Here is a 26,538-nt window from a genome sequence, read left to right as displayed (position 1 = left end):
CAACCCTGCAACGAGAAGTGTGGGAGATTTAAAAAAAAAGAGGAATTACCGTTATGTTTATTTTGAAAATTTAGAAAAATAATGAAAGGCAAAATCAATCGAAAAAATGATAGTTTTAAAATTAAGAAAAATTATGTAAATCACATTACATAACATGCCAATGGATTGTAATAATACACTAACAATAGTAGTCCATTATCTGAAAACTTAAGGGTGTTTAAGTCATTTTACAAATAGTAAGATCAGTTTTTATCCAATTTGCTAAACCATAATGTAATGTGAGTTTAAGTATTTAACCTTTAATAAGTTACCCAAAAATAAAATCAAAACCATAATCTCCATCTACTAATTAATTACTCTTTGGCTTCTTGCTGCTTTTTTCTCGGGGTCAAATCAAACAAGACCATATTGAGAAAAACCAAAAAATTACCCGTTGTTCACATGCGTGGCATAACAAACGTAGACCGAAGACCCAGTTTCACACGCTTACAGGCGAAAAGAAGAATTTAGGAGGAGAAAAAAAAAGTCAAGAACACAACTCAAGTGCGATTCATTTGCTTCGTTCCTTTTGGTTTCGTTTTCCTTCTTTGTTTGCTTGTTACGGGTTCCCTCACCGGCAGATTCTCAGGTTCCCACACACAGAAGATAGAGAGATAGAGAGAGAGAGAGAGAGAGGAAGAGAGAGAGAGAGAAAGGGAGGCTTCTCTTTGTTCTTTGCCTTTCTCCCTCTCTGACTCTTTAATTGCTGAAATTCATTCGAATTTCGGGCAGCACGGGCACTTGCAACGGTCAGCATGAATGAGAAGGCCAACGTCTCCAAGGAGCTCAATGCCAAGCACAAAAAGGTTCCTCTTTTCATCTTATTTCTTTTTATCAATGGATTTCTATTATTTGGGTTTTCATTGTTCAATTGAATGTATTGTCTTGATCTGTGTACGGCTTCAAGTTTCACGTCATTTCCAGTAATTATTATTTTGATTGGTTGGATCATGGATGAACCCGAAATATCAGAAAAAAACAATTCTGCGATTTTGTGTTGGGAGGGGTTTTCAAGTTCTATCTTATTTCTATTCTTATTTTTGAGTTTTTTTTTTTTGGACTTTAGATCCTTAATTAGGGTTTCCAGTATGGTGGAAATCCGATTTATTCATGGCCGAGGCGGATTCGTTATCAAGATTTGTTTTTTTAATCTTTTCTGTTTATTTTTATCCATGATTTGGGTTGAAAACTTGGATCAATGTACCGTAATTCGATTCCTGAGTCATGTTTGCAAGCTTGGATTATTGGTTGACACACTTCTCGGCATCCTTGAGGTTCATCATCAAAGAATAAGAAAGAATGGTTTTTTACAGAACACGGGATTGTAAATAAGCCTCGACCTTTGTTAATAAAGGGATCGTGCCTTCTCAATTCGTTACTTTCTGTTATATTCATACCTGTTCTTTTTTCTTTTTCCCTTTTATTTTGTTTCGGATGGATGGAGTTTTGGTTGGAAAATGTTTTTCAGATAAAGCCATAATCATAAAGGGTCTTGAGTCTAGGAACGGATAACTTTGAAGGAGACATCTTGGTATCCCAGGAAAGAATTACGTGGGCTTATGCTAGTCGTTTTTTTTTTCATGAGTGGGTATGCACATCCATGCTTCATCATTCTTGCTACTTACCAGAAATGTCCTTTGGTGCCTTGGTTGTTGAAATTGGCTCCAGCATGTTGCTGAATCTTGATTTTTCTTTTGATTATTGAGAATGGGATTCCTGGACATAAGGATATTTTGCATCTCTTTTTCTTTTTAGCTATAGGATGAACCTGAGGTCAATGATACCAAAAGAACCCTGCTTCCGATATGGTACACCTGTATAACCAACTCATTGATCCCATTTTGCAACAAGCGATAAGTAGCTCCTAGATACTGCATACCTGAAGAACTATACTGACTTATCATGAAATCCAGAACAATCCAGCAGTTTATAATTTATCCTCAACACCATTAGTTGCTACATTTTGGCTAATTGGCAGCTTAAGGTTCCCACCCTACCCTTCCCCCTGATACCAGCATCTTAATAAATGATGGTAGACATAAGGTACAATAAAGATGTCAAGACTTGAGTTGGCCATGCTATCAGGATATTGTTCAAAGTAGATCATCTAAAATTGGTTAACTTTCCATGTCCTAATGGAGATTTCTATAATTCTATCAATATCTCATCTAATACTTTTTCTATAGTTAACTCATCTAATACATTTTCCTGAATGCTAACCTTGTATGAAGCCTTCTTGAATTTACAGTTTACCAAATTATCTGTGTGATTTTCTACTAGTATTCATCTTGTTTGGTGTGTTGATGACAGATATTGGAGGGGCTTCTTAAATTACCAGAAAACAGGGAATGTGCTGATTGCAAAAGCAAGTAGGTATTTTAAAGCAATCATGGTAGTCCTATATTTTTTATTGGTGGACGATGTGCAAAAAGGTATCACACTGTGAAAAGGAAAAAATAAGCTATATTGAGGCAGTAAAGCCTATAGAAAGTAATGTCTACAACAATTCAAAATCTTTTGAGAACATGCCAGGATTGTGGATGCCACCTTATTTCATTACTAATAATGACTTATTTTTATGCAGAGGTCCTAGATGGGCTAGTGTGAATCTGGGAATCTTCATTTGCATGCAGTGTTCTGGAATCCATAGAAGTCTTGGAGTGCATATATCAAAGGTATACTTTTTTACCTATATTTTTGTTTTCATGTTATGCATATATAAAGATATATTTCTACTTGTTAAGATTTTGACATGCATAAATGGATCGCCAAATATAACTGTTTCTAGTAAGAATTATTGTTTCTTTTTGAAGAAAGTAAAGTAAATTTTATTAGAACAGAACTGAATTACAGAATACAAGAGGCCCCAAAACCATAAATCTGGGGACCAAGAAGCCAGAAAACAATACAATTAGAAACTGCCAGCATTCAGCTGGGCTCCCAATACCCTTGGTTGAACCCCTAAAACAACATCATTCCAAGAAATTAGTTTTCCAACAGTACAGAACAATAGCTGATCCACAATGTTGTGTTTATCCTGGAAAATTCTTCTGTTTCTTTCATCGCAAATGGTGCTAATTACAGCCGTAGGAATTGAGATCCAGACACTTTGTAGTTTTTCCTATTTTAGATAAGCCCCTCTGGTCCCAGCACCACAAGAGATCCAGAACAGTTGCAGCATGACCCATGATAGCCGCCTAGAGGAGAAGAAGTGGTTCCAGATTTTATTGGAGATAGGACAATGCAAAAAAAAAAGAAAAGAAAAAGGTGGCTGCTATCCTCCTCCCCTTGATTACAGAACACACAAGAAGAATACTGCAGCTGCATACCTCTCCTCTCCAGATTTTTCTTAGTAAGGCACTTATCCAGAGCCACAGCCCAGATCAAAGCATTAAGCTTTGAAGGGACAGTCTGGTTCCAGACTTTATCAGCAGGGAAATCAGCAAATTGATTAGTTGAAAGGATCCTGGCAAATGAAGTAACAAAAAACAGACCATCTGTGCTCCATGACCAAACCCAAGAATCTTCTTCTGTTAATTCCAGAGACTGATTAAATAACATCTCCAACAACCCTGAAACTTGATCTAGTTCCCAGTGGAAATTTCTTCTGAAAGAGGGGCCCCAAAGGCAAGTGTTGTCTCTAACCTTATAGCAGTCAGCAACCAAGGCTTCTTGGTTTTCTGCCATTTGGAACAGCTGAGGGAACATCTCGGCAAGGGGTCTATTAGTGCGCTGCACATCCTTCCAGAACCGAATCCTCCGGCTATTCCCCAACTTTACTGAAAGACCATTACTCAATAAAGGGAAGACTTCCATGATTTTCTTCCAAATCGAGCACCCAAGAGAGATCATGGAGCTGGTAGTAACCCTGTCCCCATTGTCTGGGTTATACTTGGCTGCAATTAATCTCCTCCACCAGCTTTCTCTTTCTCTGCCAAATCTCCAAATCCATTTCCCCAAAAGAGCCTTATTGAAGACCTTCATTTTTCTGATCCCTAGTCCACCATTGTCTTTTGGAGCACAAAATTGATCCCAGCTAACCAAGTGAGTCTTCTTTTCTTCTTCCCACCCTTTCCATAAAAAATCCCTCTGCGATTTTTCTACTCTTTGGGCTACTTTTCTTGGAATTGGGAAGAGAGACAGAAAATAGGAAGGAAGATTATTGTTGGAGTGTCTCAAAAAGAATTCTAGCTAGAACTGTTCCTTTGATATGAAAAACAGTTTACCTAATTGATTCATTTATCCATAGTTGTCTCTTGTTCTTGTATTTGCTTTGCTTTTGCTAATGGTGCCAAGACTGATTATTCATTGTAAAGTATATATAGAGAATGCATAAATTTGGGTAAATGGAACTTGGTCTTGCTGATTGTCAATATCATCAAGGTGACGCCTAGGCGACAAGGAGCCCTTTGAGGATCGCCTCGCTTAATCGCCAAGCAGTTTTGTACTATGTATTGTAAAATACTTTTTTATTCTTTATTTTTTGACATTATAATTATAAAATAGGCACTATTAAACTAAAATGTTCATTTTGTGTGTTTATATACTAATTTGTTTTTATTATTTTCTTATTTGTTAGGATTTAATTAATACAAACATTGTTAAATACTGTATTGAACCCTCAAAGACTTTAAAACCTGAACCAATAAGTAAGGAAGAACTTAAAATTTTGTCTAATCAACACATTTTCTATACTTTAACATGAACTCTATACTTTTATTATGAATAATTATTAAGGAAATATGGCTATGGTACCTAGGATCTATGTTTTTTCTATATAAAAATATCCATCGCCTAGGTGCCCGCCTAGGCGACTAGGCAACAAGGCGCCGCCCTAATGCCCAGCCTTGCCTTGGCGCCTTGAAAACTATGCATCAAGCTTCTACCTAGCATGTTTCTTAAATGATTACTTTTTTCATGAGAGGATGGATGAGTTAGCTAGGTTCAGGGTGCATACGAAGTATATATAACAAATTTCATTAGAATAGAAAGTGTATATTTCCTTATAATATTGGGTTGTTGGAAACTTGGAATACTCTAGCTTGGTTGTACTAAATATTAACTTCATCCTTAAAAAAAAAAAAGAAAAAGAAAAGAAAGTCTATAGTTCTATGAAAAAGGAACCCATACCAACAAAAAACTGCAAAGACAAAGCAGCACTTCCATCAGCAGTAGACCAGTTGCACCACCCCACCTGTATGCACCCAAGGACAAATGATAAAGAAGACATTTGCTTTAACTTGCCCTTAGTGGATACCTTGACATGCAACACCAAAACATGACCGCACTTGTTAGTATTGGCTCGAAGCTCCTAGTACATAAACTTAAAGGTGTGCACCTGATTGGCTATTGCATGCATTCAAGTTTTAATTTCTGATTACAATATATTTTTAACAATAGCAGCTAATAACTCCTTGCAAATGCAGAATAGTGAATAGTTTCTGTTTGGGCTTTGTTTTGTGCCCACAACCCTTTGTTGTATCTCTATTTTTTAATCTAATGAATCAATTTTGCGTTGCTGATAAAAAAAGCAGCTAATAACTTATATTGAACCTGTCCTTGAATAAACCAACATTTATGCTGTCCATGAGATCTAACAACTGGAGTACTGGGTGATGATTTCATGAATCTGGTTCATATCCTATATATCCCTCCGATTTTGTGATGTGTCAATCTGAATGTCATAAAATGAAGGTTTCAGGTCTCACAGATTTCTGTTTCCTGGTGAGCCTACTCATCAGGTTTGTATTGTGTTCTGAAGTCTCTTTTTGTTTCTGTATAAAGGTTGAAAATGAGTTAAAGGAAATTGAAGCTTTCTTGAAAATTAGGTATTATCCTCATTCTCCAAATGACTTTCTAGAGGAATGCTTGTTTTTTAGGAATTTTGTTTCTAATTGTTTCTTACACACCAACAAATGAAGCCCAACAAATTTGTCCTTCTGTATAAAACATTGACCTACAATATGATTCATTTTCCTTCTTTTATTCGCCTGGAATTTTGTTTCTCTTCACAAACTAGAAGCTACAAAAAATAGCAGTTTTTATCTCTATATTGTCCCTGGATTCTTACTGGATATGTGCTGCAGGTGAGGTCTGCTACACTGGATACATGGCTCCCGGAGCAGGTTGCATTTATTCAATGTAAGCAGATTTATAATGTGCAATATCACAATCTCTCTGCTGAATGTCCGAACTGCTTTATAATAGAGAGCAACCCTCATCATGTCAATTTGTTGTTTGGTTTTATGCAGCAATGGGGAATGAAAAGTCAAATAGCTACTGGGAAGCTGAACTACCACCAAATTATGACAGAGTTGGGATCGAAAACTTCATTCGAGCAAAGTATGTTCCTTCCCCTAGAACATAACTATTAACCTGGAACCAAGAGACTAGTGCTTGGTAATGGGCAATGCAGGACCTCCTTCCATCTGATTAACAACTCACGTGTATTTCTCAGGTATGAAGAGAAAAGATGGATTCCAAGGGATGGAAAAGCAAAAACATCAGGTGTGCAGGAAGAGAGGGCTTCTGCTTATAGGCAGAGACCTGTGGACAAAGGTGGTCATGGACATGCAAATAATGTTGAACATTCCTCTATGGAGCGAAAGAACCCTACTCCATCTTCTACAAAAAGTAATCCTCCTCCTATTAAGAGTAGTATTCCTGCACCCCCAAAAGCATCTGAACAGGTAATTTAATTTGTATTTTAATCTCCGCTATCTCTCACTGTTTCTTGTCTTCTTTTTTCCTTTTTGTCCCCCCTTTTTTAAACTACATCTAGGTTTGTTTTTTCATCTTGTTGCATTGAGCACCTATATACATGATTAATTTTTGAAAAACTCTCCAATTTTATTATTTATCCTTGTTCTAGATGATTTTAAGGAGTTTTTAGAGAAGTGATCTACAATTCAACATTAAACTATTTGGAAGTCATTATTGATGATTTTTAAACAGCATAAATTTGCAAATCTTATTTATTTATTTGTTTGTTAACAAGGTCAAAGAATGTTGTTATTAGTAAGAAATTCAAATTACACAACCATTCCTCACTAGTATGAGGAAGGACCTGAAATATAGATAGCAAAAAACAACCATGGACGGGCTATCCCATCAACTACACAAAGGGGCTAGACAATCTAAAGTTCCAATCCCATTTCCTTGTACAGCAATTCCTTTATTACCTCATCCCTACCTAGAGGTCCTAGACTGCCTGCTAGGGAGCTTGGCTGATCTTGGAATCCACAAGAACAAGGTGTTCGTCCTAATAGCTGATGATTTTGCCTCTATAATGATGTGCCTAAAGAGTAAAGAAACCAGGGACCTTCAGCCTAGGAACTCATTCATCCTATAACCAATGCTGAATCTCCTTGAGCTTTAGTATGTAGTTTAGAACAGATGAAAAGAAAAGGAAGAGAGGATTAGAATTTGAGGAAGAAAAATTGGGAGAAACTGAAATCAGCCAACCGAGCTCTATTTTATCGTTCTTGAGGATAAAAGAAGTGAAAAGACAAAGTGCGTGCCCTTAATTTAATTCAACGTATGATGTGTGGAAGATAAATAATAGACTCTTGACACACTTGACAACAAATTCAAATCCTTCAAAGCTTGAGAATGACCACTTTTTTTATTGCTGATGTAGTGATTATATTTGTCTTGATAACTATTGCCTCTCTATAGGACCCGAATATGCTGTTTGGTAGTTTACGTGTTGTGATCCCCTAAAGCACCTCCAATTACTGATGGTCCCAAGTTGCCTAATGAACAGCCATCAAAATTGAACTCTTATCTGTTGATGAGGACAAAATCCAGTCCTCAAACACCAGTTGTCTTTGCTGACCATATGCTATAGTTTGATTGTTGATACTATTTGAGTTCTATATAAATAATTTGGACCTGTAGTTTGGCATTTTGGCCGGATATACTGGATTCAGTAATAAATTCTGGAGTGGTCAATCCCAGAACTAGAAGCAACAAACTGTGGCAGGGGCAGTGCATAGTGCATACCTACTTACTCAAGTCTTTTTTCATCAATGAAAACTCGATGCAGAAGATTCCCCTACATAGTGGTAAAGATTAATTTTGCATGGGTACTTGCATTTTAAGGAAGTACTCCAATGACTATTAATTACCTGGTTGTGGGTGTGGGTTGTGAACGTCTGCATCACACTTTGTTTAGCAATGGAAAACACTACTGAATGGAATCTGCTGTATTTGTGTTAAGCCCATTTGGGAAGGCTTATGTGAGATAGCTTCACCAGAAAGTGGGTTTTGTGGTTTCTGTAAGTGTAATTCTAGCTTGGGTTTTTAACAAACACAGCTTCGTGGCGTTCTGGGTTTCTCAGCTCATGGAACATTGTAAGCTTCTGCGTGAAAGCCCTTCAAACGGACACTTAGCAGTGCCAATCTTCTGGTTCTGGGTTTGGGCTTCCCTGTTGATTTTTCTTTAAGTTATCAATAAGGAATCTAGCCATTGTGACCATCAGTCCAACACCATCACTACGAAGTTGGTTTCAGAATCTTCGTTGCTCGTCAGCTCACCATGTGTTCAGCCTTTGTTCTCTTCCAGTCTTCCTCTTTCCCACCTTCGCCTTCAATGCTGCATGGACGGGTTGAATTTGTTTGTTGCAGCAAAAATCATATAGGATAAGAAAAGACTTTGAATATGCTCATTCTGCTTTGTTTACAGTGGAGGAGCGAAGTTGTTTATCTTGCAAATTGGAACGCTATAATCAGTTAATCACAGCCTTCTCCAATGGCATTAATGAACCTTTGAAAGCTCTTATCATTCTTTACTCTGTTACTTGATGAATTTATTGAATTGAAAGCCTCACCCATGTGCTGGAAAACCAGCATTGAAGAATGAAAAGTTGGAAACTAGCTCATGACCAAACTGTAAAAGTGTGGATTAGACGTTGATGAAGGATGCCTGCCGATTATTCAGCAAAAGCGTGCACTTAAACGCCAATGCATTGTAAGAACTAGGGACAAATTGGGAATTGAAATAAGTGGACCAGTTTGCATGTTGGTTGCCTTTGTTCCACTTCCATAAATGTATGAAATCGAACGGGCTTTATCTAATCAGACACAGATACTAGATCGCACAGCTCACTTTTGCCACGTGGACTCAGTTTTGGACCTTCTAGACTTCTGATGGCGTGGACTTTTCTCACCTGCAAAACTTTTTGGCTTCCTGCCAAAAAAGTTAAGTTCAAGTTTTCAGCTGTTCTGCTTCTTCATCTTTGATTGGCAGAATTCAGACTAGTCTGCGACTCTGTGCTAATAGATCCAATATTAACGTGATGGTAAGCAGCAATGGCGGTTTTGACCGTTAATGCACTAAAAGCCCTGTTCAGCTTGTTGGGTTGCTTGATGCTGGCGACTCTCATTTACTAAAAGCCCTGGTCAGTGATGGTTCTCCTTTCCGCAAAGAGCTATTGACACCGTGGATGGCAGCAACCCTGGTTGATTTCTATATTAATGTTGTGGCTCTATCGATGAAGTTACAGAGAACCTTTTTTTCTATGGGGTGGAAGCAAGAGTTTTATTGCTTTGCAGAAGATGCAAAAAAGTACCAGAGATACTAAGGCTGTATTTGGGATGCTTTCAAAACATCAATTCTGATGAATTTTGTGAGAATCACTTTTTTGATAGGTGATGCTAAAAATCGCTTTTCAGTTCGAATGGCGTTGATTACAGTCTGTTTCGCTGGTGAAGGGTCTCTTTCCTGAAGTTATTGATGGAGCGCAAATTCTCTTATAATAGAGCAGGTGGGGGGAAGCGAAGATGGGAAGCTTCTGCCTAGTACCGTAGATTGGAGAACGAAGGGAGGGTAAGATGCAATCTTTCTTATAGAGAAGTGGTGGCGGCGGGGGTTTGGCCTACTTTTGGGGCGTCAGAGGTGAAACGGGTTAATGGTAATAGGGTGGTAGCAACGGATCCTCAGGGGGTGACCGTGAGAAGAGAGTTTTTGAGGAACTGTTTGGTGGGTAGGTTCCGATGGGGGGTGGACATTAAGGTGGTAGAGAGGTGGGCAAACGGCGTCTGGAGAGAGGTGGGGGGTGTGAGAGTGAAGAAAATGGCAGATGGTCTATTCCTCTTTATTTGTCCGTCAAGAGCTGGTGCGGATTGGGTTTTAAGACAAGGTCTGTGGCAGATGGGAAGAAACCCCCTTTTGCTGGACTGGTGGGGGGGCGAGTGCGAGATGCCATTACCCTGATCCCTTTGAAGTAGGAGAGGACTTGGAGTCATGCTGGATTAGGGTTTACGGCCTGCCACTCCTGCTCTAGTGTCCAAGTGTCATAAAGGCTATTGGGGATGCTTGTGGGGGTTTTATTAGAGATGAACAATTCCCCGTTGGAGATTGCGACCTGCGAGTGGGTAAGAATGAAAATCCGCAGGGGAAACTAAATTCCGAGCAAGGTTGAAGTGGTCTTCACGGTTCAGATTTGGCAAGAAGTTCTGCCGTCTGTTCGAAGTTGGAGAGGTGGAGAAGGGCTGTCTCACGATGTCCTTAAAGAAGACAAGGAGAGTTCGAACTGCTCCAAAACGTTAATCCTAGAAGATTTTGGTGAAAGTGAGCTTCCCGGTTTTTCAGTAGCAGAGAGGTATCAGAAGACGGAGATGCGAGTTGCTTCTCCGGTGATCGTAGATAGAGAAGAAGATGCAGGTTTGGGGGTTCTTTTGAGCCGTCCGATGTTGGTGACTTCGAATGGTATAGATGGGTTTACCCAGGATCCAACTGTGAAGGAGATTCGAAATTGAAATATGAGGGGCAGCGGGTAGGCTTGGGGTACTAAGGCCAGTAAAGCCTTAAATAGAGAATGCCTTGCAGAGCTCCAACTGGCCCCTAGGGAAGTTAGTGTGCCAGAGAATTGCCAGAAGGGCTGTCAGCCTCCCCCACTCGAGTCTCAGTGGGCCCATGGGACTTTGGATGAAGTTAATGGGCCTGGAATGCTTTATTCAGCCCAACTGACTCTTCAACCTTTTATTCTGGAAGCTGGGTCTGGGCTTAATGGTTATATTGAGTCTAGTCTCTCCTCTGTTCGAAGGACGAACCTGATGCCAGACTTCAATCCTCAGGTTGGCGGTGGTCTTCAGGGTGTGGGTTCTGGGGAGGCTCGGGATTCTTAGGAACGAAGGGGGACTGTTGCTTGTAGGGAGAAGAAGGGCGGAGAGGGAGTTTTAGATCCTGGTGTTGAGGTTGTGAAACCTTTGCCTTCCCAAGCGTCTGCTCTGGCAGGCGAGACTCAGCTAAAGTCCAACCAACTAGCAGTGCTGAGAGAGGAAGAGGAGTTGATGGAGGTGGATTCGATATTGATGGTTGCTGCAGATTCTCAAATTGCAGGTGGTGAAGTTATTCTTGAGGGTGCTGGGCCATAGGTGGGAGGTAGCAAACTCTGTGTTACGGATAGGTTTGCTGTCACAGTTGGGCAGTCTCAGAAGAATAACAATCTGTTAATGGATCGGTCGAACCAGGTAGGGGAGCAGTTTGAAAGTGCTTCTGATTCGTCATGGGTTTCTTCTAAGTTGATGGGATTAGGAAAGTTTCTGGGGATCTCGCTAGAAGGCTTGGAAGAGGAAACAATTAAGTACTTGGAGGGGGTAGAGAAAAGAACGAGTATGGCTAGGGGGAAAGCTGCAGTAAAGAAGGGGGGCAACAAATCTAAAAGAAGTAGAGAATTGCTACGCTTGACTTGGAACCTTAATGATAAAGCTGGTAGGAGTGAGGGGAGGGGGGGGGGGGAGAAAGGCTTAAGTGCCAAGTGTTCTGTTGTTCCTAGTTTGTTATGGAGCTTAAGATATTATCTTGGAATGTTAGGGGGCTGGGGTCGGGGAGAAGGAGGTTGGTAGTTTGTGACTCTCTGAAAAATTCAGGTTCAAAAGTGGTATTGATTCGAGAAACTAAATTGGAATCTGTGGAGGTCGGAGTGGTTAGAAGTATCTAGGGGGAGGGGGAGGTTAGGTGGAGGTCAAAGTCAGCAGCTGGTAGTGCAGGGGGGTTACTGAGTATGTGGGACCTGACTGTTTGCAGCTTGATCTCTCATCAGATTGGACTTTTTTCAATTTCTCGTCTTGAAACTTGCAGATGGCAATGTGTGTCAGGTTACTAATGTGTATGGTCCTAATGACCGAAGTCAGAGGGAGGAGTTTTGGGAGGAGATGGCAGTGGATAGAGGAAGTCTGGATTGCCCGTGGGTTATTGGTGGGGACTTTAATGTCACTCTTTCTGGGGAGGAGAGAAGCTTGGGGGGAAGAAGATCTAGGGATATGGTGCAATTTTCTGATTTTATCAACAGATTTGAGCTTCAAGATTTACCCCTTCATGGCAATAGGTATACTTGGACCAACAATCAATACCTTCCTACCCTAGTGAGGCTGGATAGGTTTCTGGTTACTTCTAACTGGGAGGATATTTTTTCGGAGTTTAAGCAGATTGCCCTTCCAAGACCAGTGTCAGACCATATTCCCATTCAACTGGTTTGTGGTGATAGAGTGAGAACAAAAGTTCCGTTCAAATTAGAGAATGCTTGGTTTGAGGATGACTCTCTAGTTTCGTTGTTGAGGTCTGTTTGGGAGGATATGCAGGTGGGAGGTACCAGTTCATTCATCTTAGCAAAGAAATTGGGAGCTATTAAAGCAAGGCTAAAGATTTGGAAAGTGGAGAAAAGTTTGAATCTAGATACTGAGAAGAAGGCTCTACTGAGTACCATAAAGGAGATTGACACAACCGAAGAATTAGGTCCTATTGTTGAGGAGCTCAGATTAAAAAGATTTCAGGCTAAGTTGAAGTTTGACAAATTGGCAGTGGTAGAAGAAATTAAATGGAGGCAAAGAGCCAAAGTGACGTGGCTGAAAGAGGGGGATAGGAATACACATTATTTTCACAAAATGGCAAATGCCAAAGCTAGAGCTTCTGTAATTTCTAGGCTGGAGGGAGAGGGCAGGGTAGGTATCACTGAGTCTGATATGAAGCTAGTGGCAACTAGCTTTTACAAGAAGTTGTATAAGGAATCTTGGGCATTCAGACCTTTTCCAAGATCCCTTACTTGTAACCAGCAGAGTGATGAGTAGTCTTCTTTCATTGAGAGACCTTTTTCTGAGGAGGAAATTAAAGAAGCTATCAAGTTGTTGGCTAATGAAAAGTCTCCAGGGCTTGACGGTCTTACAAATCTCTTTTACATTAAATGCTGGGATGTGGTGAGACAGGATATATTGAATGTTTTCCAAGACTTTTTTGAGAGGGGTTCATTGCTGAGAAGTCTGAACACTACCTTTATAACCCTCATTCCAAAGATTGAAGGTGCAGTGAATATTAAGGATTATAGGCCAATTAGTTTGTTGCATAGCTTCTATAAAATCCTATCTAAAGTCCTTGCAGGAAGATTGAAAGCAGTTCTTGGTAGGGTTATCTCAAATAACCAAAGTGCTTTTATTCCGGGTAGACAGATGCTAGATTTAGTTCTTATTGCCAATGAGCTCATTCATTCCAGGAAAAAAGAAGATTCTCCGGGTTTGATTTGTAAACTTGATATTGAGAAGGCCTATGATCATGTTAACTGGAGATGTGTAGACCTTGTGCTTCTTCAGATGAATTTTGGGCAGAAATGGAGGAATTGGATGAAAGTATGTATCACTTCCCCAAAGTTCTCAGTCTTGCTAAACGGACAGTCTGCAGGTTTCTTTGATAGTTCCAGGGGCCTTAGGCAGGGAGACCCTCTATCTCCTCTGTTATTTCTATGTGTAATGGAGATCCTCACTCTATTCTGTAAGAAGGCTGCTGAGTCAGGGGATTGGGAAGGTTTTGCAATGGTGTCGGGGGGAGAGAAGGTGAACATTCTTCAATTTGCAGATGATACAGTATGTTTTGTGGATGCTTCCCCCTCTTAGGTGGAGCTAATTCTTGGGATTCTCTCTTGGTTTGAAGTGATTACAGGCTTGAAGATAAAGAGCCAAATTATCCCAATTGGACATGTTTCCAATTTAGCTGAGTGTGCTGGTATTCTGGCTTGTCAGATTGAATCTCTCCCGGTCAAATATTTGGGACTCCCGCTTGGGGTGAGTGGTGGTTCCTCTGCTATTTGGGACCCAATTATTGAGAGATTGGAAAGGAAGCTGGCTTCTTGGAAGGCAAAATACCTTTCTTTTGGGGGGAGGGTGACTCTGATCAAGAGTACTCTCTCCAATTTGCCTACCTACTTCCTATCTCTTTTCTCTATTCCTAAGAAGGTGGCAAATTGGATTGAAAAGCTTCAACGGAATTTCCTTTGGAGAGGCTGAGAGGAGGAGAAAAAAGTGCATTTGGTGAGTTGGGAACAAGTCTGTCTTCCCAAATCTGAAGGGGGTTAGGTATAAGGAAACTGAAATATTTTAACTCTGCACTCCTATGTAAATGGATTTGGAGATTTGCTGTGGAATCTGATGCTTGGTGGAGACCTCTCATAGCTAGCAAATATGGTGTGAGCTGGGGAAATTGAAGATCTAGGACCTCCTAACTGGGGTAACTCTCTGTGGAAGGGGATAATGAAGCACTTTCCAGAGTTGGCCAGGGGGATCTCAGTCAGGGCTGGTAATGGTAATAGGATCAAATTTTGGAAGGACCCTTGGTGCTCAGATGTTCCTCTTGCTGAATCTTTCCCTCTCATCTTCCAGTGTGCTTCAGACCAAGAGGCCTCAGTTGCTGAGTGCTATAGTATTTCTGGTGATTCTGTTCTTTGGACTCCCTTTTTCCGTAGAAATCTCTTTGATTGGGAGGTGGATGAGGCAGTGGATCTTTTGACCTGTCTACAGCATCAAGAGATGGACTTTAGTATGGAGGATAAGTGGCATTGGAAGTGGGATCCTGATGGGATATTCTCTGTTAAATCTTTGGTGGCTAGGATTGGTAGGAGGGGTGTTCCTGGTTTCCCAGTTCAGCAAGTGTGGAATCCTATCAGTCCGACTAAAGCCAGTTTCCTTGTTTGGACTATGGCTCTTAACAAATGCCTTTCCAGGGAGAACCTTGTAAGCAGGGGAATTCAGATTTTGGACCAGTCTTGCAGCTTATGTGGGTGCAGTGCTGAATCTACTGATCATCTGTGTTTACACTGCCCGTTCTCGGCTTAGTTGTGGAACCACCTCCTCAAGTCCTTGAAGGTTTGTTGGGTGATGCCGAGGTCGGTAAAAGAGTTGTTATGCTGCTGGCATATTGTGGGCTGGAGCAAGAAAAAGAAGACTTTATGGGAAATGATTCCAAGTGCTGTAATGTGGTGTATCTGGACCGAGAGGAATAGAAGGGTGTTCAGCAACAAGTTTCCAAGTCTGGAGGACCTAACCCAGAAGTTAGTGGGCAAACTGATTTCTTGGTTGTCTGTGGTGGCAGATTTTAGAAACTGTAATGTATCAGATGTATTTTTTTTTACTTGTCTTGATGGCTTGTGTAATCGCTGTTTAGATCAGTCAGCCTGTTTAGGGACTGATCTCAGCCTCCAGTGTGTATTTCATTCTCAATAAATATTACTTTACCTTTTATAAGAAAAAAAAACTATTAATTACTTGGTTTGTTAAAATGAGATGTGCTACCAAGCCCCTGTTTAAGTATTGCCCTTTTGGTTCTTAAAGCTCACAGGCTTTGCAGCTGAAAGGGGTTAGCATCTATGATACCCATATATGATTGAAGCAGAAAAGATCTTCAATGATGCTAATGCATTGGAGAGTCAGAAAAAAATCCAAAGGAACAGACAACAAGAACTTGATTCATGTCACCTAAGTTTTTCATTGACTGAAGGATGGAATTCTGGGAGCAGGGCCTTCTAATAAGTTCAAGAGGTATAAGAAAAAGGGTGTAAAGGGTAAAAACAGATTTCAAAAAGGCGATGAGAAGAACACTCTGATAAGGTTCCAGAAAACAATGAGGAAGGTAAGATGGAAAATAGACTGGTTGTCAAGAAAAAGAAAACAGTTTGAATATGAAAGAGGAGAAGAATAATGAAAATGAAGAAAAGGATGATGAAGATCAAGAGGATGGGGATGAGGTGATTTTAGATCAAGAGAGGTAGAGGAGACTTGGCCTGGAAAAATTTGTTGAAAAGAGGTCCAAGTAAGCAAGGCGGTAGGGATTCTCGTTTTGGGAAGGGAAGAACTCACAAGAAAAATGTTCATGAATTTGGAAAATAAATATAATATGAAAATTGATTAATCCAGGGCAGAGCTGGTTTCTTTTTAGGTCCTGGGTGGAGTGATTTGGGTATTGATGATGGGCATTTATTATTGTATTGGGTGGTTATGGTTTTAAGGGGCTTGTAGTGAGACGATAATTTTATTTGAGAGTCTGGGAAAGGATTAGGATCATACCTTAGAGGTATTTGGGAAGATGTTGAGTTCCTTTCTTTTTCTTTGAGTGATATTTTATTACCTTTTCTTGTAATTTTTTCTTGATATTAATAATTTTTCTTTTTTATTTACTACAAAAAAAAACCCAGATGCCAGATATGCCAAACACATGGCTGAACAAAGTAGTGGATATGGAATTTAGACTAAAAATTTAAGTATTCCTCTTCATTTAGACATGCAATGAGTAATGGGCCACTGGCTTGTTACCTAAAATAGGTAGAGTTAGTTATTGTATACCAGGGAGTCTTTGCCTTGGTTTTCTTATTCTTATTATACTGAACTTCCAAAATAAAGTAGTGCAAAAAACTTGTTGCACCATGAAGTCAATTATTCTAATCTTCCACACAGTAGGCATTTCACTAAATCAAATTAGGGTGATAAGTTAGATAAATCACTTCAGTTTTTTAGTTCTTCCTATTACTGTTGCCCAAGGCAGTTGATCATGTCTCTCTATGTATCTTGTTCCTTTGGTTGCACAAGTACCTGGGTTGCATGTAAACCAGCCATGTCTATTGCTTAGGCATTTGAAACCACTAGCTTCTATGCAAATATTTATTGTCATCAATCACATGGCCTACTAACAATTATAGGATTAGTGTGAAATTAGGAGGCACCAAAGGGCCTCATGATAGGCCCTCAATTAATTTTACATATACTAGGAAGGGGAAGGGTCAGCTTGCGGCCAAGGGGGGGAAATAATTGAACATGGGGGAATTTATGGCTGGAGGGAACAAGGAGAGTTTTTTGTGGCATTTATAGCTTGTTAATTGAGAATATGAAGAGTGTAGGGCATTTAGCATTTATAGCTTGTTAGTGGGAATAAGAAGAGTGGGGCATTTATGATTCGGCCAGCTGGGCATTTATTATGGAAGGCAGTTATGCTGAAGATGTGTATAAGAAGGGGCTTTGGGGGATGGAGGAGGCAGACTTTTGCCGATTAAAGAATTCTGTGAATGCTTGGGAGAGCCGGCTGTCTCTAGAAGAACCGACCTACTGCTAATGTTTTCCTTTGAATGAATTGTGTGTGAACTTTTCGGGACATATCAGTGGTATCAGAGCACGTCTTTCCTCGGCCATGGTGACCGCTAAGGAAGTGGCATCGCAGGTGGAGGGTTTCGAAGAACTCTTGACTTCTCTGCATTTTGAAGTGGATGGCTTACGTGATGAGATAATAACTGGACTTTCGAAGATCACATCCCTGGAAAGAGGCGTTCAAGACTTGGTAAGACGTTTTGATCTGTTGCTTCAGCAACAGACCTTGTTAGCTCCTTTGTCTACAACTGATAATACTCCTCCTGTATCCGCATAAAGTCGTGCGGTTGACAAAGGGAAGAGCGCAGCTTTCCCGACGTCTCCTTCAATGTCAGTCCCGAAACATACTCTTGATTCACTTTCTCGGAAGTTGGAGTTGCCTATTTTTTATGGGGAAAATCCAGACGGCCGACTTTTTCGCGTGGAGCGCTATTTTGAGATTAATGGCTTGCTTCCAGCGGAACGTCTGCGGGCGGCAGTGGTCTGTTTAGAGGGTGATGCATTGGCATGGTATTATTGGGAGGATGGTCGGCGACCTTTTCGTAGTTGGGCTGAATTCAAGGAACTCCTTGAACGTTTTCGATCAACTCAGGAGGGAAACTTGCAGGAGCAGCTTCTATCATTACGTCAATCAACTACTGTTAAGGAATATCATCGCCAATTTGAGGTGCTCTCCGCCTCCTTACGTGACCTGCCAGAATCAGTACTTGAAGCTGCCTTTGTTAATGGGTTGCGCCCAGATATACAAGCCGAACTCCAATAGATGGAACCCGTTGGGCTAATCAGAAAAATGGTTGCAGCCCAGAAAATTGAGGAGAAGAATCAGGCCTTATGGGCTTATCAATCCGGTTCATTCCCTCGTGGGCCCACAATGTCCCTCTCTGGAACCTACTTTAACTCACGGGTTTCGCAAATGACTACTTCTGTCACCCGACCTACACGAGCCGCAATCCCTCCTTCATCAGCCCCTATTATTAAGGCCCCACCTCCTGCTTTCAAAAAGATGACCAACAAAGAGATGCAGCAGAAACGAGCGAAGGGCCTATGCTTCCATTGCGACGAGAAATACAGCCCGGGACACCATTGTGCTCAGAAATCACTTCAGGTTTTATGGGTTCAAGATGATGTGGAGGAAATCACTTCTGATGGGTCTATTTTGGACTGCACTCCCGGGGACACTGAAATTGCTCCGGCTCCAGAATCAGCCACGCTTTGTGTTTCGTCTCTTGTTGGGTTGTGTGCAGCAAATTCCCTTAAGGTGCGTGGACGCATTTTGTCACGCGAGGTGGTCATATTGGTAGACTCAGGTGCATCTCACAACTTTATCTCTGAAACTTTAGTCGAAGAATTGAAATTACCCCGCACCCCTACACACGAATTCGGAGTTCAGATGGGAAATGGTGATGAGGTAAGAACCTTTGGAGTTTGCCGACAGGTTTGCCTCAACTTACCCGAATTGGATGTCATCGCTGATTTCTTTCCTTTAAAGTTGGGCTCTACGGATGTCATTCTTGGTTTTCCTTGGTTAGCATCCCTCGGGGACTCGGTGATGAATTGGGGCAACATGTCTATGAAGCTCAATTTGGGAGGTGTCGGGTGAAGTTGCAGGGCGACCCTTCTCTTTGTTCTTCTCTGGTATCTTTGCATGAGAAGGGGTTTTGTTAGAATTAAAACAATTGCAGATAGTGGATTCTCTGTTGAACTGTCTTGCCTACATCCCCGCCAATTTCCGCGTTACTAGATGAGTACATAGATGTTTTTGACATGCCTTCGGGCTTACCCCCTACACGGGCTACGGAGCATGTTATTATCTTGTAGGAGGGCACTTCTCCTATCTCTGTTCGTCCTTACAGATATCCTCAATTCCAAAAAGATGAAATTGAACGTCTTGTCTCTGAGATGCTAGCTGCGGGTATTATTCAGCCGAGTACAAGCCCCTACTCGAGCCCGGTCCTTTTAGTCAAGAAGAAAGACGGAAGTTGGCATTTTTGTGTGGATTACAGAGCCCTTAACCGTGCTACGGCTCCGGATAAGTTCCCCATTCCGATCATCGAAGAACTTCTCGATGAGCTCCATGGTGCTTCTATTTTCAGCAAAATTGATCTTAAATCGGGCTACCACCAGATTCGGGTCCGCAGTGAGGACATTCCCAAGACTGCATTTCGCACCCACGAGGGCCATTACGAATTCCTTGTCATGCCCTTCGGTCTCACCAATGTGCACTCGACCTTCCAGTCATTAATGAATACTGTATTCCATGATTTCCTCCGTCGCTTTATGCTGGTATTTTTTGATGATATTCTGGTTTACAGTGATTCCGAAGCTGCCCAATTGGATCACCTTCGACAGGTCTTCTCTGTGTTGCGCGCCCACCGTCTCTTTGCCAACTCAAAGAAATGTATCTTTGCTCGGCCTAGCATTGAGTACTTGGGTCATATTATTAGCGTGGCTGATGTTTCTGCCGATCCTTCTAAAATCCAGGCCATGGTTGACTAGCCTCAACCATCTTCACTTAAAGCTCTTCGCGGTTTTCTGGGACTTACAGGCTATTATCGCCGTTTTGTGCATAACTATAGTAAAATAGCATGGCCATTGACGCAGTAGCTCAAAAAGGATGCTTTCTCATGGAATGCGGAGGCTGAGAATGCATTTCAGGAGTTGAAACGGGCTATGACGACCGTACTGGTGTTGGCTCTTCCAGATTTTTCCCAACCCTTCTTGATCGAGATAGATGCATCCGGTGTAGGTCTCGGGGCGGTACTAATGCAGAATAATCCGCCTATAGCTTTTTATAGCCACAAGCTTAGCCCGTCTGCACAGTCAAAATCTGTCTACGAGCGGGAATTAATGGCCATTGTCTTTGCTATTAAAAAATGGCGCCCCTATCTTCTTGGAAGACGCTTTATTGTTCGGACCGACCAGCGTAGTCTCAAGTATTTGTTGGAGCAGCGGATTGTCGAAGGTGAGCATCATAAGTGGCTTCTTAAGCTTATGAATTGTGACTTTGAGATTCGGTACAAACCGGGTGCCAATAATACCGTGGCTGACGCCCTATCCAGAGTTCTTGCTGAAATGCACTTAAACTCTCTTACATTACCTATTTTTCTTGATTTTGATGACCTTAAGGAGCAAGTTGATGTTGATCCTTTTCTGGCCAACATCAAGCATACCATACAGTAGGATCCGACTGCCTATCCCGCCTATTCTTTAGTTGGAGAACACCTACGTTATCATGGTAAATTGGTTCTGCCAGTTTCTTCTCCATTTATTCCCCTCTTACTTAAGGAGTTTCATTCGGGAGTTGTGGGAGGACACGCGGGTATCCGCCGGACATATAGGCGCATAGCAGCTGAATTTTACTGGCGAGGGATAAAGCGTTCTGTCCAGGAGTTTGTGCAGGCCTGCGGTGTGTGTCAACGCAGTAAATATGAAGCCATGTCCCCTGCTAGCCTTTTACAACCTTTACCCGTACCTGAACAGATCTGGGAGGATATATTGCTATGGACTTTATTGAGGCTCTTCCTAAATCAAAGGGGTTTGATACAATTATGGTGGTGGTCGATCGTCTCTCCAAGTATGCCCATTTTATCCCTCTCATTCATCCTTTCTCAGCTCTCACGGTTGCTCAGGCCTTCCTGCACAACATAAGTCCGTTTACATGGCATTCCCCGCTCGATTGTATCTGATCGTGATAAAGTCTTTATGAGCTTCTTCTGGCGCGAGCTTTTTACCCTGTAGGGTTCAGATTTGCGTCGTAGTTCAGCTTACCTCCTCAGACAGATGCACAGTCGGAGGTGGTTAATCGCTGTTTGGAGACTTATTTGAGGTGCTTTGCGGTTGATTCCCCCTCTCGCTGGTCTTCTTGGATATTGTGGGCAGAATACAACTATAATACCTCTTTTCACACTACTGCTGGCATGACACCTTTCAAGGTGGTTTATGGGCGTGATCCTCCTCCATTAATCCACTATGAGCTTGGCTCTACAGCTAATGCTGATGTTGAAGCTGTTCTCCTTCAGCGAGATGCTATACTTAGGGAGTTGCGTGCTCATCTACACCGGGCACAACAAAAGATGAAAGACTCGGCTAATGTGAACCGCCGTGATGTTAATTTTGAGGTTGGGGATTCGGGGTATGTACGAGTGCGACCTTATCGCCAGCAGTCTCTAGCTCGCTGAGCCAATGAAAAGCTTGCCCCTCGATTTTATGGACCATTTGCTATTGTGGAAAGAATTGGCGCTGTCGCTTATAAACTTCAATTTCCTCCAGAGGCAAGGATTCACCCTGTTTTTCATGTCTCGCAACTCAAGAAGGCAATTGGCAATCATATCTCTTCTCCCGTGATTCCTTCCACTCTCTCTGTCAGCTGATATGGAAATGCTGGTGGAACTTGCAGCCGTTCGGGGGGTGCGTCCATCCACTATGTTTGGAGTTATTGGTTCCGAAGTGCTTATCCATTGGCAGGACCTGCCTGATTTTGAAGATTCATGGGAGCCTTTTGACTTACTTCGCGACCAATTTCCTCATTTCAACCTTGAGGACAAGGTTAGACTTTGGGCGGCGGGTAATGATAGGCCCCCAATTAATTTTACATATGCCAGAAGGGGAAAGGTCAGCTTGCGGCCAAGGGTGGGAAATAATTGAACATGGGGGAATTTATGGCTGGAGGGAATAAGGAGAGTTTTTTGTGGATTTTATAGCTTGTCAGTTGAGAATAGGAAGAGTGTAGGGCATTTAGCATTTATAGCTTGTTAGTGGGAATAAGAAGAGTGGGGCATTTATGATTCGGCCAGCTGGGCATTTATTATGGAAGGCAGTAATGCTGAAGATGTGTATAAGAAGGGGCTTTGGGGGATGGAGGAGGCAGACTTTTGCTGATTAAAGAATTCTGTGAATGCTTGGGAGAGCCGGTGGTCTCTAGAAGAACCGACCTACTGTCAATGTTTTCCTCTGAATGAATATCAGTTTCTCTTTATTTGAGTTCTGTAGTTCTTGCCTTGTGTGTGAACTTTTCGGGACATATCACCTCAGTGGTGTAGAGGTGTATTTGTAGATGTAGATCACACATTTGCTATGCTATACTTTAAATTCTACTAAAGTTACCCTGTACTACATGCATGGGAGGTCTTGTTATAATATATACTCTACTTTATCGGATATTTCACACTTTGTTATATGAAGTTTCATTTTTTTGGTTACCCTTTTAAATGTCCTGAAAGGAGTTGGAGATTTGATATTATATGAATGCAAAACCTGACTATTTTCCCTGATAAATAGGCTCCTCCAGATCCAAAACCAGAATCAGCCGTTCAGAAACCTGAACCAGTTGTGCAGAAGGCTGAACCCACAACACAGGCGGTTAATTCTACAGTTGTCCCACCTCCCAAAGTTGATTATGCTACAGATCTTTTTAACATGCTCTCAATGGAGAGTCCAAATGCAAATGGCAGAGATACATCTTCTATTGATGATAATGGATGGGCTGGATTTCAGTGTATGTGTGTTTCCATGCCAAATACTGGCGTCTAACCAATTCATGTGATTTTCAAGATTTTCCTTGCGAATATTTCCTTGGCTGTCTTGTTCTTTGTTAGCATTGATGTGATTTTGGAAATTATATCCTGTTCTTGGCATTGACTCTAAAATTAAAACTTGCAGCTGCAGAAACATCATCGACAACTGACAATGTTTCTCCAGCAAAGCCAGTTGAGAGTAAGACCCCTTCAGGCTCTGGAATTGAGGATTTATTTAAAGATTCACCATCTGTTACACAACCTCCAAATTCAGACAAACCCCAGAAAGATGTAAAGAATGACATCATGAGCCTCTTTGATAAGGTAGGTGTTATAACATTATTTAATTGATTATATTGATGAACTGAGTTGCAACAATGTCGTTAATGTGTTACACTTGCTCTTGATATCAACGGAGAGAAAAAAGAAAAATATTTTATTGTCAACCAGAATTGGCAGATGATCCCAACTCTACATCTGGAATCCTAGTCAAGGTTACAAGTCTGAAGTTCAATTTCTTATGAATGAGTGAACAAGTTCATTTGCTGTCATTGCACAATCAACTTTTAATAATACTAGTATTTTCATTTCCTGATTATAGAAGGAAACATGTTAACATACTTTTGTACTTTATGTCGTGCAGTCCAATATAGTGTCACCATTTTCCGTCCATCAACAGCAACTAGCCATGCTTGCACAGCAACAGTCCCTTCTCATGGCTGCTGCAGCCAAGTCGGGGAGTGTGGCCCCAATATTTCCTGGAAATACCCATCAACATGTTACTCCTGTCTCTAATGGCACTCATGTCCCTGGTAACAATTTACCTGCTCAAAACTGGTCAAATGCTAGCTACCAGGTTCCTGGGATGACAATGCCAGTGGCTGGACAAAGTGACTTACAGAAATTTATGCAGGTAAGTCTCTTTAAGTGCTTACATTAAGGGCCTGTTCGTTTGCTCTGAAGAATGACATCTGAAAGTGAAATAATTACATTAAGAGATATTGGCATTGGTGAACTTTTATTTTCTTTGGACTCTGAACGTAGAGATTTTTGTTCTGAATTCTGAATTCTGAATTCTGAAAATTATCAAATATCATTTTTGACCCCATATATGAGAATTTTTGTTTGTCTTTTTTTTGGGGGTATCATTGGAAAACAAAAAGTCGTCTGATTGCACTTTAAGAGATAAAAGATAAGAGCAAATGAACAACCAATTTTCTCTTAAAGTTAAAAGATTTCTCTTAAGAGATAAGAGTTAAGAGGAAACGAACATGTCCCAACTGTCCTATGGAAGGGGAATGAATGTATGTCATTTATATTCTTTCTTGCAGGCAGGACATATTAGACCGACACCTCCAGCAGGGAGCTCTGTTTCTTATCCTGCACCAAGGTATGCCTTTGCCCTAAATTTACTTATTGCATTCAAGGCCCTGAATCTAAAATTTGGTTTATTATAAATATCAACTGACCATTTCCATAATCCATAGTCCGTATAGAATGAAAGTAGAAAGAAGAAAACAAGACCATGATAATGATGATTTCATTCTTAAGTATATACGTGTGGTGAACAGATTTCAAGAACTTGTCTATGTTCCATCTTCATAATCCTTGCTGTTTTCATTTCTGTCTTGCAGCATGTATACCATGGGGTCGGTTGCTCCCAGCAATGGAGTAATTACGGGTGGATTGAATAGACCTCCTTCGGTATCTTCTGTCTCTTCTGTCACTCCTACCCAATCAGGAAAAGATTATGATTTCTCATCATTAACGCAAGGGTTGTTTTCAAAGCCCTAGGCCATATGCAATCAAGCAACAAGATATTGGTTTTGTCTTACCAATTACCATACCACAGATTTTACAGGAAGTACAGTATTTTGCTTAGAGAGGCAGTGAGGTCTCTCTTGAGTCCTTTCTATGGGGTTGTACCCTTGTAGGTTCTCTCTCTAAGCAGCACATTTAGTGTTTTCTTTTTAATAGTTTGGGTGGTGGCTTCATTTGTATGTGTATCCGGACCAATAAAGATGGGTTTGAAATTTATAAATGCTTGTATTTCTTTTCTCATGATTTATGATAATGGTGAGCTTCAAGCGGAGAGGATGGAAGTTAATCTTGCCACGTTGCTATTATAGCATGTTTCTTATCCTACACAAACGTGTTCACTCGTGATTGGGTTAGTAGCTCGTTTACACGTCTTGCTTGTATTGCACCCCTGACTCCTTATTTTCAAGCTAATCTATTAGATTTGTAGGCGCAACAAACAGGGTTGGTGCCTCCATGGGCATGGATGATGTTTTATTTCCTCACTTCACTTGAAATTTCTCTCTTTAATACGTAATAGATAATAGATTAGTCGGAAGATATGAAAGATGCTGGGAGTTAAACCAAGGGGTGGTTCGCCAATGCGTATGGTTTTGTTATTTGAAAATAATAACAACTGCAGCATCACACACTCTCAGAAGGGGATTAGAAGGAAAACCGTTTTGAGTCCAAGTCCAATGACCACATAAAAGTTCGAGTATGAATTGACACGTGGCAGCGACTAGTGGTTTAGACGGTGCCTAGCAACAGCCTTTTGGACTCAAAAAAAGGTAGGGGTAGTCAGTCTGGCTTGTCCTTGTTTATATCCTGTCAGTTCAGTTGGCTTTTTATCCCACCTACGACTACGAGGCTACTACTACTAAAAGTTAAAAAGTGTAAACCTTGATAACTTATGTATGTAGCAGATCGAATCCCGCCTGCATTTCGGTTTTGGAGGAGTCCGGATCTATTCCTTACACTGATCTTACAGCATATGGTAGTAGCCGCACATCGGGAACATCTTCCGTATTGAAGAGAGTGGGATGTAACTGTGAGATCGGTGTGAGGCATGTTCTGCTCTGTTAAGAGCGATCTCAATTCGGTTTTGGAAGGGGGTTATGGATTGGGGGATGGGTTACTCCCTTGTGTAGACCTTCAAAAAAAATCTAATTTTTAGGTCTTTTAGACAGTGGTAGTAAAGCTTTCCTCGTACAAGGGTTTCTTTCAAAATCCTCTGTTTCTTTCTGAAAATTTGAATACGAGTCATGCATGGGTTCATTGCTCTGTATCTGTATCTATCATCAAAGATGTATGCATCAAAAGCGTAAGATTTTATAATATGAAAGGAAATTAGACAAGGAAAAAATGATTAGAAGAGTTAAAGGACAAACTACAAGGACTTGGATGACAGCAATAAAAAATGATTAAAATGGTCATAATTTTTCCAAAAAAAAAAGTAGGCACAATTTAATTGATGAATAGATGGTCGTCACTCAACTATAGGGATGGTCACTCTACTCCGGTGAGCTCTTTCGCCTGTGGTAGTTCTCCTTTCTCCTCAGTGAGGAGACGTCGGCATTCGATGACCCTTTCTCACCATTTTGGGTGTCATCTAGGGGCTGCGTACCCATCTCCTTACCCTGGCTTCTCAGCAGTCAAGACCCTCAGCATCCCATCTCTCGCCCTACCTTACTGCTGCATCCATCTTGAACCCCTCTTAAATCACCATCTGTCCTAAACGCACACCTCCTGTGACATCCCTTAACATCTCTCCTCACCTCAGTTCTTT

At 41.1% G+C, this 26,538-nt stretch overlaps 1 protein-coding gene across 3 annotated transcripts; it reads left to right on the top strand.

Annotated features, from left to right (window-relative positions):
• Positions 1-386: 386 nt before the first annotated feature.
• Positions 387-25,044, top strand: LOC104605670 (ADP-ribosylation factor GTPase-activating protein AGD5). Of its 3 annotated transcripts, XM_088886715.1 has the most exons (12): positions 557-845; positions 2,350-2,408; positions 2,624-2,714; positions 5,824-5,867; positions 6,126-6,180; positions 6,291-6,381; positions 6,497-6,728; positions 22,717-22,933; positions 23,098-23,276; positions 23,596-23,865; positions 24,284-24,342; positions 24,587-25,044. In XM_088886715.1, the coding sequence occupies exons 6-12, from the start codon at positions 6,293-6,295 to the stop codon at positions 24,744-24,746; spliced, it is 1,206 nt and encodes a 401-aa protein (XP_088742841.1). In that variant the 5' UTR covers positions 557-845; positions 2,350-2,408; positions 2,624-2,714; positions 5,824-5,867; positions 6,126-6,180; positions 6,291-6,292; the 3' UTR covers positions 24,747-25,044. The 3 variants fall into 3 exon arrangements, with proteins under 3 accessions (XP_010268821.1, XP_088742840.1, XP_088742841.1); XM_010270519.3 differs by lacking the exon at positions 5,824-5,867 and having other exon boundaries at positions 387-845; XM_088886714.1 differs by lacking the exon at positions 5,824-5,867 and having other exon boundaries at positions 481-845; positions 2,350-2,412.
• Positions 25,045-26,538: the final 1,494 nt, after the last annotated feature.

This window comes from Nelumbo nucifera, chromosome 1, assembly GCF_055504915.1.
Source record: "Nelumbo nucifera cultivar China Antique chromosome 1, China Antique-T2T, whole genome shotgun sequence".
Classification (NCBI taxonomy): Eukaryota; Viridiplantae; Streptophyta; class Magnoliopsida; order Proteales; family Nelumbonaceae; genus Nelumbo; species Nelumbo nucifera.
This window is presented reverse-complemented; position numbering and strand designations above follow the sequence as displayed.

Bases quoted from the DNA above. Each gene is read 5' to 3' on its own strand.
- LOC104605670 (XM_010270519.3), top strand. From the start codon at position 795: ATGAATGAGAAGGCCAACGTCTCCAAGGAGCTCAATGCCAAGCACAAA. The intron at 6,382-6,496 runs GTATGTTCCTTC...TGTATTTCTCAG, and splicing joins GAAAACTTCATTCGAGCAAA to GTATGAAGAGAAAAGATGGA. The intron at 23,866-24,283 runs GTAAGTCTCTTT...TCTTTCTTGCAG, and splicing joins ACTTACAGAAATTTATGCAG to GCAGGACATATTAGACCGAC.